An 18298-nucleotide genomic window follows, 5' to 3' on the forward strand; every position below is an offset into this window, starting at 1 on the left:
AGAGACCTTAAAAGAGGAAAAAAGGCTCTTGGATTAGCTAGGTAAACTTTTATTTTGTTCCAAAGAGGGAACTCACATATGCAAAATACATGTGCATGTACACACACACACACACACACACACACACACACACACACACACACACATACATCTAATACTGCTCACAATACTGGTTCCTGGGTTCAGGCTTGTGAACCAGATTTCTGCTCCGGGCCCTCTTTATGCTCAGTCTCTTGTACTGTAGCTGTATCCAGATAGATTTCCTGGTGGCAGCACCCTCACACCTCCAGGCCAGGAGCTTTGCTTAGTCCCAGTGCCTGCACCAGGTCATCTCCAAGCCCACTCTTCAATGTCCGTCTTACTGCAGTGACAGAGCAGGGTTACAGGTTGGGGGTCAGGGGAGTAAGGGAGGAAATCTGGGCTTATAAGGGAATACTCACAGGACTTGCGGTTGCCACGAGAGCGCTTCCTTTCCCGAGCAGCTAAGGCTCTAGGGCTGCTCTTGGTAACTGACTGCACAAGCAGATCCATTATCTCATCTGATGGATCACTGGGTAAACTGGAACCTGAAGTCTCCTCAGGGGATGCAGTGGAGGTCCCCACCGCTGTGTTTGTGACAGGAGAACTACTCTGGACCATGCCTAAGGGAGATGAGAGAGGGAAGAGAGAGGGAAATCAGGCTAAGGTAGATGAGAACACATTCCCCTAGCAGCAGCTACAAGTCCTACCTCTGCTACGGCGGCTGTGTGTGGTGTCTTCTGGTCTGCTGGTAAGCAGAGTCTTCATACTGGCGTGACTGTCGGCATCACCCCGGCCTGGGCCACTGCCCACAGCCACTGGGACGGACAGGTTACTGGGGGCCTCCCCAGCCACACCTGAGAACTTCTCTGTCTAAACAGGGCAAGAAGAGTGGTTAGGAGCAAGGATAAGGAGCCATGGGGTGGCAGGCACGACCCCGCAGGGCATTTACCTCAGTGATCATGCGACCCCGGGTCTTGTTGCGCTCCCGGTAGGTAGCTCGCTTCTGCTGCTGCTGCAGTACTCGTTCACGACAAGTCCGGTACTCCAGTGCAAACTCTTTCAGTGTGTGACAGAACTGCATGATGCGGACTTCCCGGGCTGCCTGTGCAGTGTAGCCCAGGTAGAGCAGGAAGGCGTGGAACCTAGGCAGGTTGGAGTGGGCCATTTGGACAGTGAGGCCTACCCGGTGGTAAAAGGATGGTAGTGGCAGTCCTCTCTGCTCATGGCCCTGCCTTACCTGTTGCAGACTCGACGGTGCACTACCCTTAGCATGGCTACCCGGCGGGTACACTGGGCCAGGAAGTGGGTGAGGCGCGCACGCAGAGCTGGGGCTAGCTCATGCTTTGCTAAGCTCCGAAGGCTGTCCTCGGCTGCACGGCTCCGGCACTCCAGCTGGCCCAGGTTCTCGGTCAGCTGCTCAAAGTCCACCTAAAAAGCAAGAGAGTACACAGCAGCGGTCCTCTATGTAAGTCACTGCCCGAGGCCTGAAGCTACATTCAGGTTAGCACTGCCATGCCTGCCTGTGAGCGTTTGAAGAGGCCAGTTCTCAGCTGTGCCCCTGGGTCCAGGCTAGACAGTTTGGGCTACAGTGTTTGTTCAGGGGCCACCTGGGCAACTTAGATCCTGTTTCAGAAAGTAAGAAGTGGACAGGGGATATAGCTCAGTGATAGAATGTTTGCTTTCATTAATAAAAAAAAAAAAAAAAAAAAAAAACAGCTTAATACAAGAGACAGACCAGTCCAATTGCTCCAAGCAAGAACAGAAAAGGCTTCTTGGACAAGTGGCAACTAAATAGACACAAAGAATTGAACGGGTGTGGTCACGCCACTGGCAGAGGATATAGCTCACATGCCTGCAGCCTCAGCAAGCCTTGACACAGCAGCCCAGATAGAAGGATTCACCCCAAGAAGCAGTGCCCCACTGTACTTCAGCCGTTCTTAGTGGGATCTCTGCCTGGCACTAACCTTGGCACAGCGGGTGAGGGCAGGAATTTCTGAGTAGAGGTCAGAGGACTCAGGCCGGCTCTGGAGCACCAGGGAACAGAGATGATACAGCAGGGACTGCCGTCGCACAGTGTCCTTCACTTCCGACACCTTCTCCAGGTAGCTCAGCTCAAAGCCACTGCTCTGAAAGGGCCCTGTCTCAGTCTGGTCCTAGCTGGTTCCAGAGCCCGGACCTCCAGTCCCCAAGTGCTTTCACTTACCTGGGAGCCATTGAGGAAGTTGCCGACAGCCAAAAGAGTAGCCAGAATGCAACGGAAAGTGGCATTGTGCACCAGCTGTTCCATGCCCACTTTCAGATCAAACAGTGGCTCTGCAATTTCCTGGTGTGAGGGACAAGGAGCCTTGAGGCCACATGGCCATTACTCACCCGTTCCTTCCACCTGTCCCACTCCATGACCCCGGTACCCGCTCCATGCCGTCATAGTCCAGCTTGAAAGCCCAGAGTTGTAGACGTGCGGCCAGGCCTCCAATGGAAGCAAGAGTCATCAGGAAGTTCTCAGCTGGGCCCAGGGGTACGTCAGGATTGGCCAGCTGGGCCTCCTCAATCTTCTGCCGCTCTTCCTCGGTGGGCATCATATTCAGCAGCTTCTGAAGGTGCAGCCACCACCACACAGAGGCCTAAGGCATTGTCTCCCTCCCTCCCTAGGCCTTCTAGGGGAGCCCCAGGTTTAGGGGAATGCTCTACAGAAATGGCACACCTGTGCCCACCACCAGAGAGACTAGAAATTCCTGCTGACCAAAGGAAAGAGCCGGCATTTATTTCCCTCCTCTTACCCATAGGGTAGTCTTACCTCAATGCCATCCTTGCTGACAGCAAATTCATCGAAGTTGAGCAGGGCAGCCTTGATGACATGCACAGGTGGCAAAGTGGTTAGACCAATGTTGATGGCGTTGCTGCGCTTGGGGTCCAGCACTGTGGTCATGGTGCGGCGGCCCTCACCAGCTTTCTGCAAGGTTGGGAGAATGGCAGCATAAGATGGGGAAAACCAGCTGAGGCAGTTCCTTCAGAGGACACTCTAAGCCTTTAATCCCAGCCCTTGGAAAGCAGAGGCAGGCAAATCTGTGAGTTCAAGGCTAGCCTGGTCTACAAAGAAGCACCCTCCAGGACAGCCAGGGCTGTTACACAGAGAAACCCGTCTTGGGGGGTAAAAAGAAAAAGAAGAGGGCATTCTAAAGTCCTCTGAATAGCCCAATGAATCTACAACTGGAGAGAAGAGATTTAAGGCTTGGGAATAAAGGAATAAACTGTAAACACACACACACACACACACACACACACACACACACACAGATGGTTATTACTGTTCCTACCACCTATCCCACTCCATGACCCAGGTACCCACTCCATGCAGTCAGTCATTCATACACACACACACACACACACACACATATAGACATGGTTTCGCTGTGAAGCAGTCTTGGCTGTCCTGGAACTTACTCTGTAGACCAGGCTGGCCTCGAACTCATAGTGATCCTCCTGCCTCTGCCTCCCGAGTGCTGGGACTAAAGGTGTGCGCCACCACCGCCCTAATGAGGGCTCTGCTGATTCCTAGAGAGCCTCACACAAATCTTCTTTCTTTTTGTTTCCCCATGTGGGAAATGAGGAACTAGCTTCAAAAACTTAGCCCCCCTGAAATCCCAATTCTGCCCTTCAAGGTGATTTACCTTTGTGGGAAGTACATCCTTGGCCCGGGACTCAAACAGGTGTTCCAGCCGGGCTGTGTCTACTGAGACAGGTTCGAGAGAGGCCCACAGGGTAGGGCAGGGTCCAAAGCGGCTTCTAGAGTACCCCGGGCTTCCAGCCAGCTTTAGTTCCCGCCAGAAAAGTTTGACTGTCTTCCTTTTGGTGGGGAGGCTTGGGCCATCAAGTACTGAGTGGGGAAAAGGGGCAGCCAGGGGGGGAGGTGGCGGGCAGGAGCCTAAGATGGGTGGGGGAGGTGGGGGGGGAGGTGGTGGGCAGGAGCCTAGGATGGGTGGGGGAGGTGGGGGTGGAGGTGGGGGACCCCCAGAGAATGAGGATGGTGGCTGTGGTAGGAGTGGGAACGGTTTTTCAGACTCCGCAGATGCCGCATTTAATGTGTCCTGGTCTTCATCCTCCCCCAGATCTGAGAAGTCCAAGTCCCCAATGCAGAGCTTGGGGACACGGGTAGGAAGCTCCTGGATAGGCTCAGCCTTGGGACTTGGTGGTGACATTGGCTCCTTGGGCTCTGGCTCAAGACTCCGCTGGGTCCGGAGCAGGATTCGGGAAACAGGGCTCTGAGGTGTTCTAGGTGCAGAGGCTGGCTCTGGGGAGTCCCACAGTTCCCTGGCGCCTAGCAAAAAGTAAGTAACTGTCATTTATACACCCTCTGTGGGGCAAGAAAGCAACATGGTGGTGGAGGTGTGGGGAATGCTGGAGATGGATGGCTCAGTTCTGAACTGAACCCTGAGTTCAGTCCCCAGCACTTAAAGCTGCGTGGCTTACAACCAAGCACTCAACTCCAGTTTCAGGGCTCTGACATCCTCTTCTGACCTCCACGGATACTCACACACATATGGTATAAACTCTCACTTGCGCACTTATGCACACACACACACACACACAAATAAAAGGGATTTTGGTGGGATACCTATCTTTTAAAAAACATTTTTGTAGTAGTGGTGCATGCCTTTAATCCCAGCACTCAGGAGGCAGAGGTAAGAGGATCTCTGTGAGTTTGAGGACAACCAGGGCTACACAGAGAAACCCTGTCTTCAAAAACAAAAACAAGAACAAAAAAATGTATGTGTATGAGTGTTTTGCCTATATATATGTATGCGCAACAAGGGCATGCCTGGTACCTGTGGAGGTAGTAATAACAACAATTTAAAAAACAGGCTATGAATTTGAAGAAGCAAGGTGAGGGGTACAGAGGAGAGGTTGAAGGGAGGAAAGAGAAGGAGGAAATGATATAGTTTAATTTAAAAAATTATTAAGAGGCTGGAGAGATGGCTCAGTGGTTAAGAGCAATGACTGTTTTTCCAGAGGACACGAGTTCAATTCCCAGCACCAACATGGCAGCTCACAACTGTCTGTAACTTCAGTTCCAGAGGATCCAACACCCTCACACAGGCATACATACAGGCAGAACACCAATGCACATAAACTAAGCAATCTTTTAAAAAATATTAAGAAGACAGCATAGATCCCCCAAAACTAGAGTTCTATATAGAAGGTTGTGAACTACCATGTGAATGAATGCTGGCAATCAATGAAATACAGGTCTTCTGCAAGAGCAACAAGCGCTCTCAACTGCTGATTGAGCCGTTTCTCTGGCCCCTAGGGTTGGTTGGTTGGTTTTTTATCTTAAAGAGAATAGTATGATTGGATTCTGCCTGAGCATCTACCCACCTGATGACGATGATCCATCAGTATCATCCACTGTGGCCCCAGCCAGCGTCTCTGCCCGGCCCTGGGCCAGAGCAGCCTGCTTCTCTGTTTCTGCTGCTGCCACATTCTCCAGGAACCGGGCTCTGAGGAGAGGCATTTTTCAATGATGGTGTCTGACCCAAGTCCAGCCCAGGGTGGTACACATGCCTTGCTGAGCTACTGGGCATTGCCCTCAGTTGCAAGCACACACAGGCACAGGGAACAATCCATGCACTAGGCATACCTCTGCCCACCCCTCCACATCTGGGGAATCAACCAATTTAGCATTCTTGGTCAAAGTACAGAAGTTCTACTTAACAACTAACTTGCAGCCTTGCTGATTCTAGATAAGGCCCTTTGAGTGAGGCAAGGGGGTAGTTGTCCCAATTGGCACAAGACTTCCTCTTGCATGTCTGTCTGCTTTTGAGAGTTATGGTTGAGAAAAGGGCCTGAGTCTCATGTAGTCCAGACTAGCCTAAAACTCACTACGTACTGAAGATGACCTTGAACTTCTGATCTTCCCTGTGTCTACTACTAAGTGCTGGGATTACATGGTGTGTGCCACCAAACCTGCCTCCAGTGTCTCCTTTCTAGTCCCTCCAACCTGTTAGTTCAGTCCTTGCCCTTCCTTCAGCCTTACACTACCCACACCTCACTTTAAAGACCTCTCCAAACTCACACACATCTCTGGTTTCGGCTACTCAGGTAGCACTACTGAAGCATAGGAACCACTCTGGTCCCAGGGAACTGCCCCCAGTGCTTATGTCTCTGGGTTATGAAGGAGGCATAAGTCTGGGAGAAGGGTTTCGGAGAATCCTAGTAGGGTTATATGAACTCCTGCTGGGCAAGCAATGCTGAAGCCCTGAGCACGTGGCAGGCCTGGCAGACTGGCCTCTGTACTTACTCTAGCCTGGCCTGCCCAGTAAGGGACTGGGGGACAGGTGGGCTCTCAGGGGCGCTAGGGAGGGGGATGAGAGGAAGACATGGTAACTATGGTGCCAGCTCCATTCCAAGGCCCACTTGTACCCATACAGAGCTGGAGAGTAGTGTCCTAGTTGCTTCCCATCCACAGTGGCAGGAGGAGGGCTGGGGTGGCAGGACACGGGGGAATTGGAAGTGGTAGAAACAGAAAGCTGCCCAGGGTGCAGGAGTAACAGAGACAGCAGAAAAGGGGTGACAGAAACGGGGGACAGAGAGTGAAGAGGGAGACGTGACGAGAGGCCAAGGCAGGCGAGGTGGAACACAGGAAATAAACAGAGAAGCCACAGAAGGAGGAGGTCCAGTCAGAGCCGATCCTCACCCTCCAGCAGTCACTTACCAAACGGGAGCAGTTTGGTGAAGTCTGAAAAGAAAGAGAAAGCATGCGTTTGGGCAGAGGAGGCTGAGAGCCCATGGAGGGGCGCAAAGTGGAGGGACAGCTGAAGACAGGACTTGGGGGTGGGGCTCTATCTCCCTACTTACTTGTAGATGCTTCTCTCACAGGAACTGTCCACTGGCGGTCCCACAGAAATGGTAGGGAAGAGGTTCACTGAGGTACGGAGGCCAGTGGCTGGGCCGGTGGGGCTTGTAGGCAAGGTGGGGCCAGCAATGGAGGTGGAGCCTACTGGTGAAGCAGGGCCTGTAGAGCTAGAGGCAGGGCCTGTTAACAGACAGGGTCATGCCGGGCAGATTCACCCCTTCACATACACCCAGGCATGCACTTACCCTGGTTCTGGGGCACGCACGGGACAGCCTCCACCTTCTAGCGATCTTCGGCTCCTTTTGCCCTCCTCTGAGGATGGCTTCCGTCGCTCTCGACGGCCACCTGCAGCTGCAGCAGCTGCAGCCTCTTCCATGTCTCCATCCTCTAACCGAAGGGCACTCTAATGGAGGTGGCCAAGATGTGAGCAAGCAGCTGAGGCCCGATAAACGGGACAGGTACTATGGGAACTATCCCTCTCCCTCCTGACCCACCTCATAGAGCATTAGCTGTGTTCGCAGGTCAACATCAGTGCCAGCAGTGCCCAGCAGGCGTTGGACCAGTGCTTCCATGCCCTGCTGCTCCAGGGCATCTGTCACATCATAGAAGGAGTCCTGGTCTGGGAGTGCTGCCAGTGTCTGGAAGGTGGGGACAGGAACCAAGGCTGAGGTTGACGTGCGGGGATCATGGGCCAAGGGTCCACACTGGCACCTGGTCCCAGTTCCATACCTTGTTAATGAGAGTGACAGTGTATACCAACAGCTCTGGGTCAGCTCCATTCTTCTCCTCGAGGATAGACACCAAGTTGGCCCAGGGAAGAGTACCTGCCACCCAGAAAGGGAAGTAATCATGGGGTTGGGAGTGGTAAGAAGAGGGCTAAGTAGCAGAGAAAGGGAAAGACAGGCTCTGACCGGTGGTGCTGGCTACAGAGTTGACTGCCTGGATAAACAGCGGCGCATTGTTCTCAGAATACTCCACGAACACCAGCAGCAGCTTCAGGGCTGTCTTTACCACCAAGCGGGACTAGGGGAGAAGGCAATCCACGTGAGTGGGGCTTGGACCAGACTGTTAGTTCCTGGAGGAGGGGGAAGGGCTCCTGGGGCTGGACCCAAAGAGAAGGGTCTAGGTGGACAGATCCTGGTTCTGGGCCTGGGCTTAAAAGTGCCATTTAGTTTTCAAGGGGTCTTGGGCTTCTGCCAACCCTTCCCACTCTGTAGAAGCAGAAACTGGAGCGCCAAAGGGACAATAGGGGAAGGGTACACATATTTGTGTAGAGCCACTTACCAGGCTAACGCACAGTGTATACAGCCACTGCACGGTCTCACTATGGGCCACCACCCCCAGCATCCCATCCACAAAAAGCATTAGCTGGCCAAGAGCTAGAGACAGAAATGGGAAGAGGTCAGTGGGGGAGGCAGAGGGCATGGGAACAAAAGTCAAGGGGAAAGCGTGGAGCTGACCTCGAAGGATGTAGCTCTGGTAGTTGTGGTCAGCAGCAGCACCCACACGGATCAGGCAACTCAGCCCCTCTGAGTGTACGAATTCAGGCACCAGGTCCTTGTCTTCCTGGAGGCACCATGGGGAAGTTTAAGGGGGCTTGGGCTGGACACCAACCCTCAGCCTATCTCTGGATCTTACCTGGAATATCTGCTTTAATGAGAAGAGAGATCGGCGGAGCTCAGGGCCACTGGAGCCATACAACTTTTCTGCAAGGGGAGAGTGATCATGAACAAGGGAACCCAGACTGTGTCTTCTTCCACTAGCACACAACTACAACCTCCTACCAAAGAAGATTCTACTATTCTCAAACCTCCCTCCTACTTTCTGACTCTGGACACCCTCCTCTGCCACCTTACTTCAGTCCAGCTGTGGCATAAGTCTTGACCCCAGAAGGAAAGGTTAGGGAAGGGAGAGAGGAGGACACATCAGATCTCCAATCCACTCAGTCCACAGTCCAGCACAGGCCTGAAAGAAGCTAGGCCAACTAGGGCTACGTAGGAAAAGCAGGGAACAAGACAGCAGGGGATTGCTGGACACTAAAGATGCCATACACTTACCCAAGATAGCATTGACCCTCACAGAGAGCTGGGTCCGCAGGATCAATGTGGGCTTCCGCCCTTTGCTAAAATCAAACAGCCATGTTAGTGGTTCCCAGGTGATCCTCAGGCTCCTACCCTCAAAGCCAAGGTTTTGTGAACCCTGGCCCACTCCTTGCCTCCCAACTGCTACTCTAGGGCCCAAGTATTAGCCAGACAGGAGAGTATGTATAAACACAAGTAACGGTACGTGAGAGTGCCCCTATTTCCAAGTAATAGTGGTGATCCCCCAGCATCGTTCCCTGCATTTACCTACAGCCCAGGCTACAGACTGAGTGCCTCGGCTGCTGAGACCTAAGCTGGACCCTGGTGGGGACAAGGCTGGGGGCTTGAGCCAGACCCATTCAAGACCCTGAAAAGGAGCAGGAAGGGCGGCTCCCTAGCCTCCCTCACCCTTTCAGCTCTGACCTGATCTCTTCATAGAAGCCCTCCAGCATCTCCCGCTGTTCTTCTAGGGATAATTCCGGGTCCAGGTAGTACCCAGATGGAGACACTTGCAACGCACAGTCTTCCAGCTGGAAACAAGGGAATATAGCTTAGGGCTGGCGCTGCAGTCAGAGTGCCGTTGTTTATTTTGTTTTTGTGTTATTAGGAATCAAACCCAGGACTCCCCACATGCTGAACCAGTGAACTTCAGCCCTGGAAGTTTGGATTGTTTGGTTGGCTTTTGCTTTTGCTTTTACATTAACAAACACAAATGAGGCAGGGAGGTGAAGGAGGATAGCAGGAAGTTGCTGCCTTCAAGGAAGTTCACAGCCTTGTGGGGTGATAAGCTTCAGCCACAAAGGCAGTCAAGCTCAGAGAGAAAGTGTTAAGTATTCAGGGAGGTGCAAACCTAGCTGGAGTTTCTGCGGAAAACAGGCCCTTTCCCCAAGTGAGCTACAGCTAAAATCATTCTAGGTGAACTTCCACACTTGAGTCCGATGCCGTCAGACCCCAAGTGGGAAGGCACCAGCTCCACCAGTTCATTTCTCATGCGTCCCTCTTTCGGCCCTGCTCACCGCTTGGTCCTTTAAAAAGTGATTCTATGTGCTAGAGAGATGGTCCAGTGATTGAGAGCACTTGCTGCTGAGCAGAGGACCTGCTCCAGCACCTCCACGGCAGCCTACAACTCTCTGTTACTCCAATTCCAGGGGATCTAGTACCTTCTTCTGGTTTCCACAGGCACCAGGCACAATGGTGGTGCACAGACATAGATGAAGGCAAACACTCATACCCATTCAAAATAAAAAAGAGAAAATGTCTATAGAGAAGCCTAACTCCCACTACTCTAGGGGCAACCCTGTGCCCCTCCCTCATACTTCCCCCATCAGTACAGTGCTGACATGCAGAACTAATCAAAATCCCCCACCTCTGGGGAGGAAGGGGTCTTCTGGTGGCTATCTCACTGGGTAAGTCACCTCCAATATTTTTCCTGGGATTTGGTCAGCTCTGCCCTATTCTGAACCCCACCCAAGGGCTTTCAGCTGTTCTTGGTCCCTGGGGGGACAGAGAGTCAGCTCCTGCCCCTGTTTCTGCCTCCAGTTAGCACCCCTTGCTGTTGCCTCAGGGCCTGACCTGGCTCCTTCCTGACAGTTTAGCCTGTGGGGCCCTTGGGTGATCCTCTACCCCCACCTCACCCCTTGCCTGGGACATGGGACACAGGACAAACACTCCAGCCTGTTCTCTGTCCAACTTCCTTCCTGGCTGCCTGCCCTCTCTTGGGCGCCTTGGGCGGGCCTGGCCTCTCCTTTCAAGGAGCAGAGTCATCTCCTGGGTCTACTGGGAACAGGTCTGAGAGGAGACTGCAAGTTCCCAGGGCTTGGGTGTCTCATCAGGGCCTGAGTTCAACAGAGGGCAGCCTCCCCAAACCCACCCCTTCAAGCCCAGCTACACGGCCCCAGGATTGCTTGGACTGGAGGATCTGGGGACCTTAAACATACCTCCCACAGAAACTGCCTCCAAATCACACACAGAATCGCTCATTCATTGGAACATCCATGAACCAGAGACTGGTTTTAGGTCTGCAGGACACAGCAGGAAACATCAACAAGTCAGCCTTGACTCAGGAAAAACTCACTAATAAATATGTGGATTCACAAGTTCTGTGAGTTCTAAGAAAGGATGCACCAAACTGCTCTAAAGACCTGACAACCACTTGCATACCCAGGTACATGGCCAGGAATGGCTGAGCACAGGCCAGAGCAGCACATCCAGAGATGTTAGGACCATCATGTACCCTGCTCTACCCTAAGTAACCAGAGAATGGTCCTCTCCCTCCAGGATGCAGTTTGAGGCAAGGGGCACAGTCCTGAAGGATAAGTGACCACCACCCCAGCCTTCTCAGCCAAACAGGTTTAAGCTTTTGTCATGGATGTAGATACGTCTTTCCCAATTACTTAACCCATCCAACCCTGCCAATTACAGGGAAAGATCTAGAGATCCTTCAGCCTGGTCCCTCCAGGTGAGTTTTCTTCTGCTCTCAGTTGTCTGTCCTGAGTGGAAGTGGGAGGTTGGGGGCCAGGATCAGGCCAAGAGCAAAAAAGGACAGACTTCCTGCCAGCAAGATGGCGCTTATCCTTCACACCCCGTGGCCCCTTCCTGGGATCGCCATTCTGAGAGGCAAACCTCTGGGACTCTTTTCTCACACCCTGGGACTGGGCCAGGTTTGAGCAAGCCCAAACCCTGATCTCTGATGACACTGCTTTAGGGCAGCACAATGTATGGGCCTACATCCTCCACCCTGGTTTCTGTCTTCCTCACTTCTGGCCTTCATCTTCCTGGTAGTCCCTCCCTCATTCTTCCCAAGCTTCCCTCATACTGGCCTCCAGCCAAGTCATCTCGTTAGTCTCCCAGCTCAGGCTTTTCTGGCACGCCAAACCCATGAGTTCCTAGGTCCTTTGCAGGAGTTGTGCAGGCCCTAACCACTGGGCAATCCCTCAAGCCTCTGTTTTTGTTTTTGTTCCTTGGTTTGTTTTTTTGAGACAGGGTCACACTATGTAGCACTGGCTATCTGGGAACCCACTTTGTAGATCAGGCTGGCCTTGAACTCACAGAGATCCTTCTGCCTCTGTGTTGGGATTAAAGGTGTGCACTACTACTACACCCGCTTCCTCTGTTTGTTTTTAATGAATAAATGAATGAATTTGTTTTTCATAGGGCTGGGAATCAAACCCACTGGCCCTTTTCATACTAGGTAAGAACTAAATAACTGGCCATACCCTTACTTTATTGCTTACTTCCTAGTTTATTATTATTTGTTATGTATTATTTATTATTATGCTATACATTCTTTAATTAATTTATTTATTTAGAGACAAGATCTCATGTAGTCCAGGCTGGCCTCAAACTCACTGAAGACAATTCCTGATTCTCCTGCCTTTCTATTCTCTACCATTACAGATACAGTCTACTACTCTGGACTAACATAGGTTTTTTTTGTGTGTGGGGGGGAGGGGGATTAATATAATATCTTTGAGAATGTTAAACATGTATATAATGTATTTGACCAAATCCTCCACTCAACATATAGTTTTATAAATAGATCAAGCTGAGCAGATCATGGTATCTACTCCCTATTACAAAAAAACCTTATGAGCTGGGCAGTGGTGGCACACGCCTTTAATCCCAGCACTCGGGAGGCAGAGGCAGGCGGATCTCTGTGAGTTTGAGGCCAGCCTGGTCTACAGAGTGAGACCCAGGACAGCCAGGAGCTACATAGAGAAACCCTGTCTCAAAAACAAACAAACAAACAAACAAACAAAAATCCACTTATTTACTTACTTCTGTGTGTGTGAGTATGGTTGTGTGCATGCCAAGATGCTCATGGAGGGCAGAGGATCAGACTGAATTAGCCATATCAGCACAGGCTAGGCACCCTTACCCTGAGCCAAATCACTAGCCCCCTACTGTTTTTGATAACCATGTAACCATGTAAGAAAGGATAGGGCAGGGAACAATGAAGGTGAAGGGGAGGGTGGAATTCTTGCTGAGGGCCTCTTGTTTTAGGAAATAATTGGACCACTGACTACAGGACCCTCTGCTCTGAATAGCAAGCTTTCTGTTATCTGAGGCTCCAGCTACACTGTGACTTCCTGGATGAGCTGACAAGGATGTACCTTAGGCAAAGAAACCTGCCTTTGTTATGCGTCTCTTCAGTGCTAGATAAACAGATTTCCTTTCAAAGGAAAAAAAAAAAAGACAAAAAGATAAGGTATCCTGTAGCCCAGGTTGGCTTAGAACTTGCAATATAGCTGAGGCTGACTCCTGATCTTCCTGCCTCCACCTCCCAAATGTTGGTTTGGTACTGTAGGCTTACAACGCCTAGTTTTCTTTTCTTTTTCTCCTCTTTCCTCTCCTCTTCTGTTCTGGATAGGGTCTCTTACTATAGTCCAGACTAGCTTCAAACTCATGGCAACCTTCCTAACTTAGCTATACAGATACTGGAACTGTAGGTGCAAGCCGCCATGCCTCACTTCAGGCTGCCTGTTTCCATATGATTTTCCATTTTAACAAACCAAAGCTCAGAAATACAGCCAGGCATGGTGGTACACTCCTGTAATTGTAGCACCCAGGAGGCAGAGGCAGGAGGATCTTCACAAATTCAAGCCAGCCTGATGGATGACATCCATATTGAGTTCTATGCCAGCCAGTGATAGGAGATCCAATCTCAAAAGAACAAAATAATAGGGCCTTTAATCTCAGCACTGGGGCTGAGAGAGGAGCAGGTGGATCTCCATGAGTTCCAGGCCACCTAGGTCTCCAGTGAGATCCCCGTCTCAAAAAGAAAAACAAAACAAACAAACAAAAATCCAAAACAAAACCAAAAAATAGTGTGAAACTGCCACAGGCAAACACAGCCCTGAATAGAACCAAGGTTAACTGACCCATATCTTAGGTGGATGGGTCTTGGCAGTGTTCCAGAAAACCTTGACGGAGAAGTGGATGGAGGGTGGGGGCCTACAATGGTGCTCTTAAACTTCTTCGACTGCAAATATCCCAAACTGGTCTTCCCAGTTCTAGTGAAAGAACACAAATAAACAAGCACACACAGACACCAGGAAAACTGTCTACTTTTGCCTGTCTACCACTTCCATCATCTAGGCTATGGGGTCTCTCACCAGGCTATAGCCCAACTTCTTTAGAGCTTAGAAGGACCAGCGGATGAGACACGCAGACAACAGGCAGACTGGGAAACTGCAACTCATGCAGTTTCCTAGTTTTCCTACTGCAATTTTCTAGTTTTCCGGAGACTCCCATAGCAGAGGACTAAAGAACTCAGTTTATCAACAGATAAGCCCACCCTCACACACACACACAGGCCTCTGAATCCTTAGTGGGTTGGACATGGTGGCATATGCCTATAACACTGGCATTCATGAACCTGAGGAAAAATAAGAATTTGAGGACAGTCTGTGAAACCCTGCCTGAAAAAAAAAAAATTCCTAGATGGGGGATTAGGGTGGGTGGGATGTAGCTCAGTTGTGTAGTGCCTGCCTAGTCTGCATCCTGGGTTTGATCCTGCAGAAAACCAAAAAGAAAATCTTTGGGGACCCTTTCAGTTGACATCTGTCCCTGCAGGTCAGGTTCACACTTGAGCTCTCTTGCCACAAGAGCTATGAGGGGTAAACTGAGGCTGGAGTGGAGTCGGGACATATTCTGGCACCGCTGTCCACCTTTGCTCTCTTTTACTCACAGCTGAGGAAACTGATGGTAATGACTGAACACCTGAGGGCAATCTTTGCTGTCAGTCAGAGGGAACTCCCCAGCCTTTAATGCAAGGTCCAAGAGGCATTCCAGGTCCAAGAAGCATTCCAGGTCCCTCCGCCCAAAGCCCAAGGAAATGTCAGTGGTGTATCAGAAGCAACAGGGCCTCGGCCCTCAGGAAAAGCTTCTAAGGCTCTTCTCAGAAGGAAAGATAGGACTTGTAGATTGGAATTAGGGTTTAAGACACCAAAGGGTCAATTCCTCCCCTACACACACACACACACACACACACACACACACACACACACACACACACACACACACACACACACTGTGCAGGGTAAGTCCTTGAAAGAGCCCAAGCTTAAATGGGAGAAAGACTCTGGAGTTCTCCTAGAGACACTAGGCCTAGCCTACAGTATTGCCAGGCTCCCCTGCCCCCAACCAGGACAGAAGATGAGTCAGAGGCTGTGGCCAGGAGCTTCCTCCTAGACGTGGAGGAAATGAGCAAAGTTTCTCAGACTGGCAAGCTCTGAGTGGCTTAAAAAGGGAGTCCCCAGAGAAACTGGAGCCCAACAGGGTGAGGGGTAAAGCCCCAGGGAGGCTGTAGGGTCTGTGAGGGTGATAGAGGCCATACCCAGAACGGGAGGACAGAGGTCTTTTGATTGTAATCTACTTTCTGCCAGACAACTAACTACACTGCTTCATTCAGCAGTGGATAGCAAGAACCTGTCACTCCATTTTTACCCTACAGCCTACAACAGGGATGCCTGGGTTTCTAGTCCATCTCTTCCTTCTAGAAGCTAAGCAAGGTATACGCAACTCATGCCTGTGCTTCTGGGGCACCCACTTGGAGGATCTGGAGAGGAACCAGCTGTTGACATTTCCTGCAGGGAGCCCTGATCTCCTCCTCCCTCCGTTCTCTGATGTCCCTGCCCCTGCCCTGTTCTCAGTCCCTCTTCCTCCAGCCTTCTATTTTGAGTCTGTGGTCACAGTTTATATTTGGGACAAGCACATCACAGTGCATCTGACCATTCCTGGCAAAGCTGTCAACTCCGGGGAGTTCTGGCTCTAAACAGTGTGGTAACTTTATGCCTTTCCCAAAGCCTCCCCGTGGGGGAAGGGGCAGTTCTCTGTGCTTCAGGTAGGAGATCCTGAAGGTGGTCAGGCCAAGAAGTACAGAGCTGGGGAAGGAAACACATCTTTTATGGAGCTCAGTAATGTCCTCCGCTAAAGAGCAGAGAACAAGACACAGCACCTGGTTGGGAAGACAGTCATATCCACTCATACTTCTAGACACACACACACAACCCAGGGGCCTTGCTGTACAGGCTAAAAACATGCAGTACGTTTTCTAAATGAAGAGGAGGCTCTGAACCTCATTTTTTAATAACCCAGGCCTGCTCCCAACTGTGAAGAGGGATGTCCTGGAGGGAATGAGACAACTATTGCCTTCTCTCTAGCCTTATGTATGTATGTATTTGTGGTACAGGGGATCAAACCCAGGACCTCGTACATACTAAGCAAATGCTACAGCCTTAGCCCCCCAACTTATTTCTGGCCAAGGGCTTTTATTAGTTTAGAAGCTAAGCAGTCTCAGTTCAACATCTCTTTCTCCCTAGTCTGTGTGAACAGTTCGAGTTCAGCACCCTTTTTTCTGTCGTCCGACTGAATGCCATGTGACCTCAGGCTGTACATGTTTTCTCCAGACCACTCTGAACAGAACAGGAGGAGGTGGTACCTTGGAGGCAGGAGGTGAACCAAAACTCTGGAGGTGGGCAGTATGTGGCATCCTTCCAGCTGTGGTCTTAAAGCTAGGGCTATGCCTGGACACCCGCCACTCCCCAGGCCAAGTTTCCCCGACCCCTCCTGCCTGCACTTGGAGGCAGGGCTGGCTGCAACGCAAGGAATGCAGTCTGGGGGCCTGGCGCTCAGGGCACATTCCAGGGGAGACCCCGGGCCTAGGGGCCATGTTTGCGCAACTCCGCGCCCAGTGGAGGCACCCCACCGACTCCTTGCCTTCTTCCTCACAGCTCCCAGCTAACCCACAGGTCGGGAACCCTGGGGGGGTGGTAGCCTGTACGCCTCCGGGAGTCCTGGCCCGGAAAAAACAAGCCGGAAAGGGATGCCTGCGGGGGGTTGGACAAGGCGAGCTGGAAGGGAGGGGTGGTCCCGCTGGCCATCTGGAAATGAGCCTCTCCAACTGTGCAAAGTCGGCCTAAGATCGACGGCAAACTAGGGTAGGCCAGCAGTTTAAATTAGACTGGCCCGCCCCCTCCCTTCCAGGCGTAGGCTACCAGCGGCAGGCCTAAGGGACCATGGGGGCGGTGACTCAAAGGGCTTTTCCACCCGTGCGTGCTCGGCAACGCTAGGGCTCGGCTGCTTCCAAGGTACTCCTGTCATCCCGCAAGAGACTGTATTGCAAGGACCCACCCCAGCCTCTAGGTTCTAAACCCGGGCCTCCGCTCCAGGTCCTCCCTAAGCACGCCCCTCTTTGTGGCCCCGCCCCTAATTTACCTGAAGCAGGTGGAAACCGGTCCCTCCCCAACTCCACTTCCCCGATCCGCTACAACCCAAACGGCTACTGACCCTCTGCCCACTGCAGTGACTCTGCCCAACAGGCAGCGAAGCGACCCCAAGCACCTCTTCAGGAGGGCCTTAACTTTCAAGGGACGCCTGGGTGGAGCAAATCACAACCTCTCATTTTCCTTCTACAATGTCTCAATTTGAGAGTCTCCCCCTGTAGGCAGAGTAGCGTAGATCGTGGGACCCCGGCCGGAGACTTTCCGGAGGCGAGCATCCGCTACAGCCCCTATCCTAGAAGCACTGCCCACCGCCCACCTCAACCTCCGAGCGCAAATTTCTCGGCAGCCCCCTCACCTTGAGAGGCGCCCCCAGGAGGCGATGCAGGGCAGGAATCTGCGCGCTCAGGGGCAGAGCCCCGTCCAGGCTGCAGGTGGGGGCCCGGCGTGGTTCCGGGAAGTTGGCACATGCGAAAGGGTCGGTGTCTTCCAGGTACTGCACTCTCACGGTTACCACTGATACTGGGTCCCCATCCCCGCGCTCTTCCTCGCCCGCCATGGCTCTGCCACCGGCTACCCCTGGGCGCCTCTGTGTCCCTGCTCCGCTGCAACTTCAACCCGACTCACTTGGCTGCTTGGGCCGGGCCCCGGACGCTCGCTGCCTGGGGGGCGGAGCCAGAGGGAGGCGGGGCTGAGGAAGGGGGTGGAGCCAAGGCTTGGCCCAGAGCGCGCGCTTGGGGTTAACCACCGCCGGAGGCGGCGCTTGGGTCAGCCACTCAGCGAGCTGGTGATCCCGTTAGTTCCACTGGTAGGAGGGCGGGAAAACCCGAGCTCCCGCTCCGCCTCAGAGCGGAGGGCGGGGAGACTTTCTTTAGGTTGGGTATGGGCGAGGCTGCAAGCAGGTCTTTGCGGGGATTTTAGGGCAGTTCGGGCTTAAATCTCATCGTAGAATCTCTTTGAGCTGGGCCGCTCTCAATCAAGGGACGAGATGGGACTGATCACCAGCTTGAAAGAGCAGTGAAAGCATTTCTTTCATTGGAGAAAGCAGTGAGAAGCATCTCTTTTAGTTTGGAATAAGAAATGAAAATAGATTGCATATTTGAAGGAAGAGGTGGATTCAGTCC

General features: G+C 52.1%; 1 protein-coding gene across 2 annotated transcripts; it reads right to left on the reverse strand.

The window, feature by feature from the left end:
- Window positions 1-33: 33 nt before the first annotated feature.
- Window positions 34-18017, reverse strand: Fhod1 (formin homology 2 domain containing 1). 2 transcript variants are annotated; one of them, XM_076572047.1, is made up of 23 exons: window positions 17533-18017; window positions 10890-10970; window positions 9376-9482; window positions 8929-8993; window positions 8510-8577; window positions 8332-8437; window positions 8156-8250; window positions 7783-7894; window positions 7601-7695; window positions 7366-7509; window positions 7117-7274; window positions 6874-7038; window positions 5395-5516; window positions 3690-4336; window positions 2816-2971; window positions 2430-2612; window positions 2225-2344; window positions 1986-2147; window positions 1259-1449; window positions 971-1163; window positions 729-891; window positions 441-641; window positions 34-361 (listed from the first exon to the last, which is right to left on the reverse strand). In XM_076572047.1, exons 3-23 carry the CDS (start codon window positions 9402-9404, stop codon window positions 279-281), a joined length of 3258 nt encoding a protein of 1085 aa, XP_076428162.1. In that variant the 5' UTR covers window positions 9405-9482; window positions 10890-10970; window positions 17533-18017; the 3' UTR covers window positions 34-278. The 2 variants fall into 2 exon arrangements, with proteins under 2 accessions (XP_076428162.1, XP_042133488.2); XM_042277554.2 differs by lacking the exon at window positions 10890-10970 and having other exon boundaries at window positions 17533-17839.
- Window positions 18018-18298: the final 281 nt, after the last annotated feature.

This window comes from Peromyscus maniculatus, chromosome 5, assembly GCF_049852395.1.
Source record: "Peromyscus maniculatus bairdii isolate BWxNUB_F1_BW_parent chromosome 5, HU_Pman_BW_mat_3.1, whole genome shotgun sequence".
Lineage (NCBI taxonomy): Eukaryota > Metazoa > Chordata > Mammalia > Rodentia > Cricetidae > Peromyscus > Peromyscus maniculatus.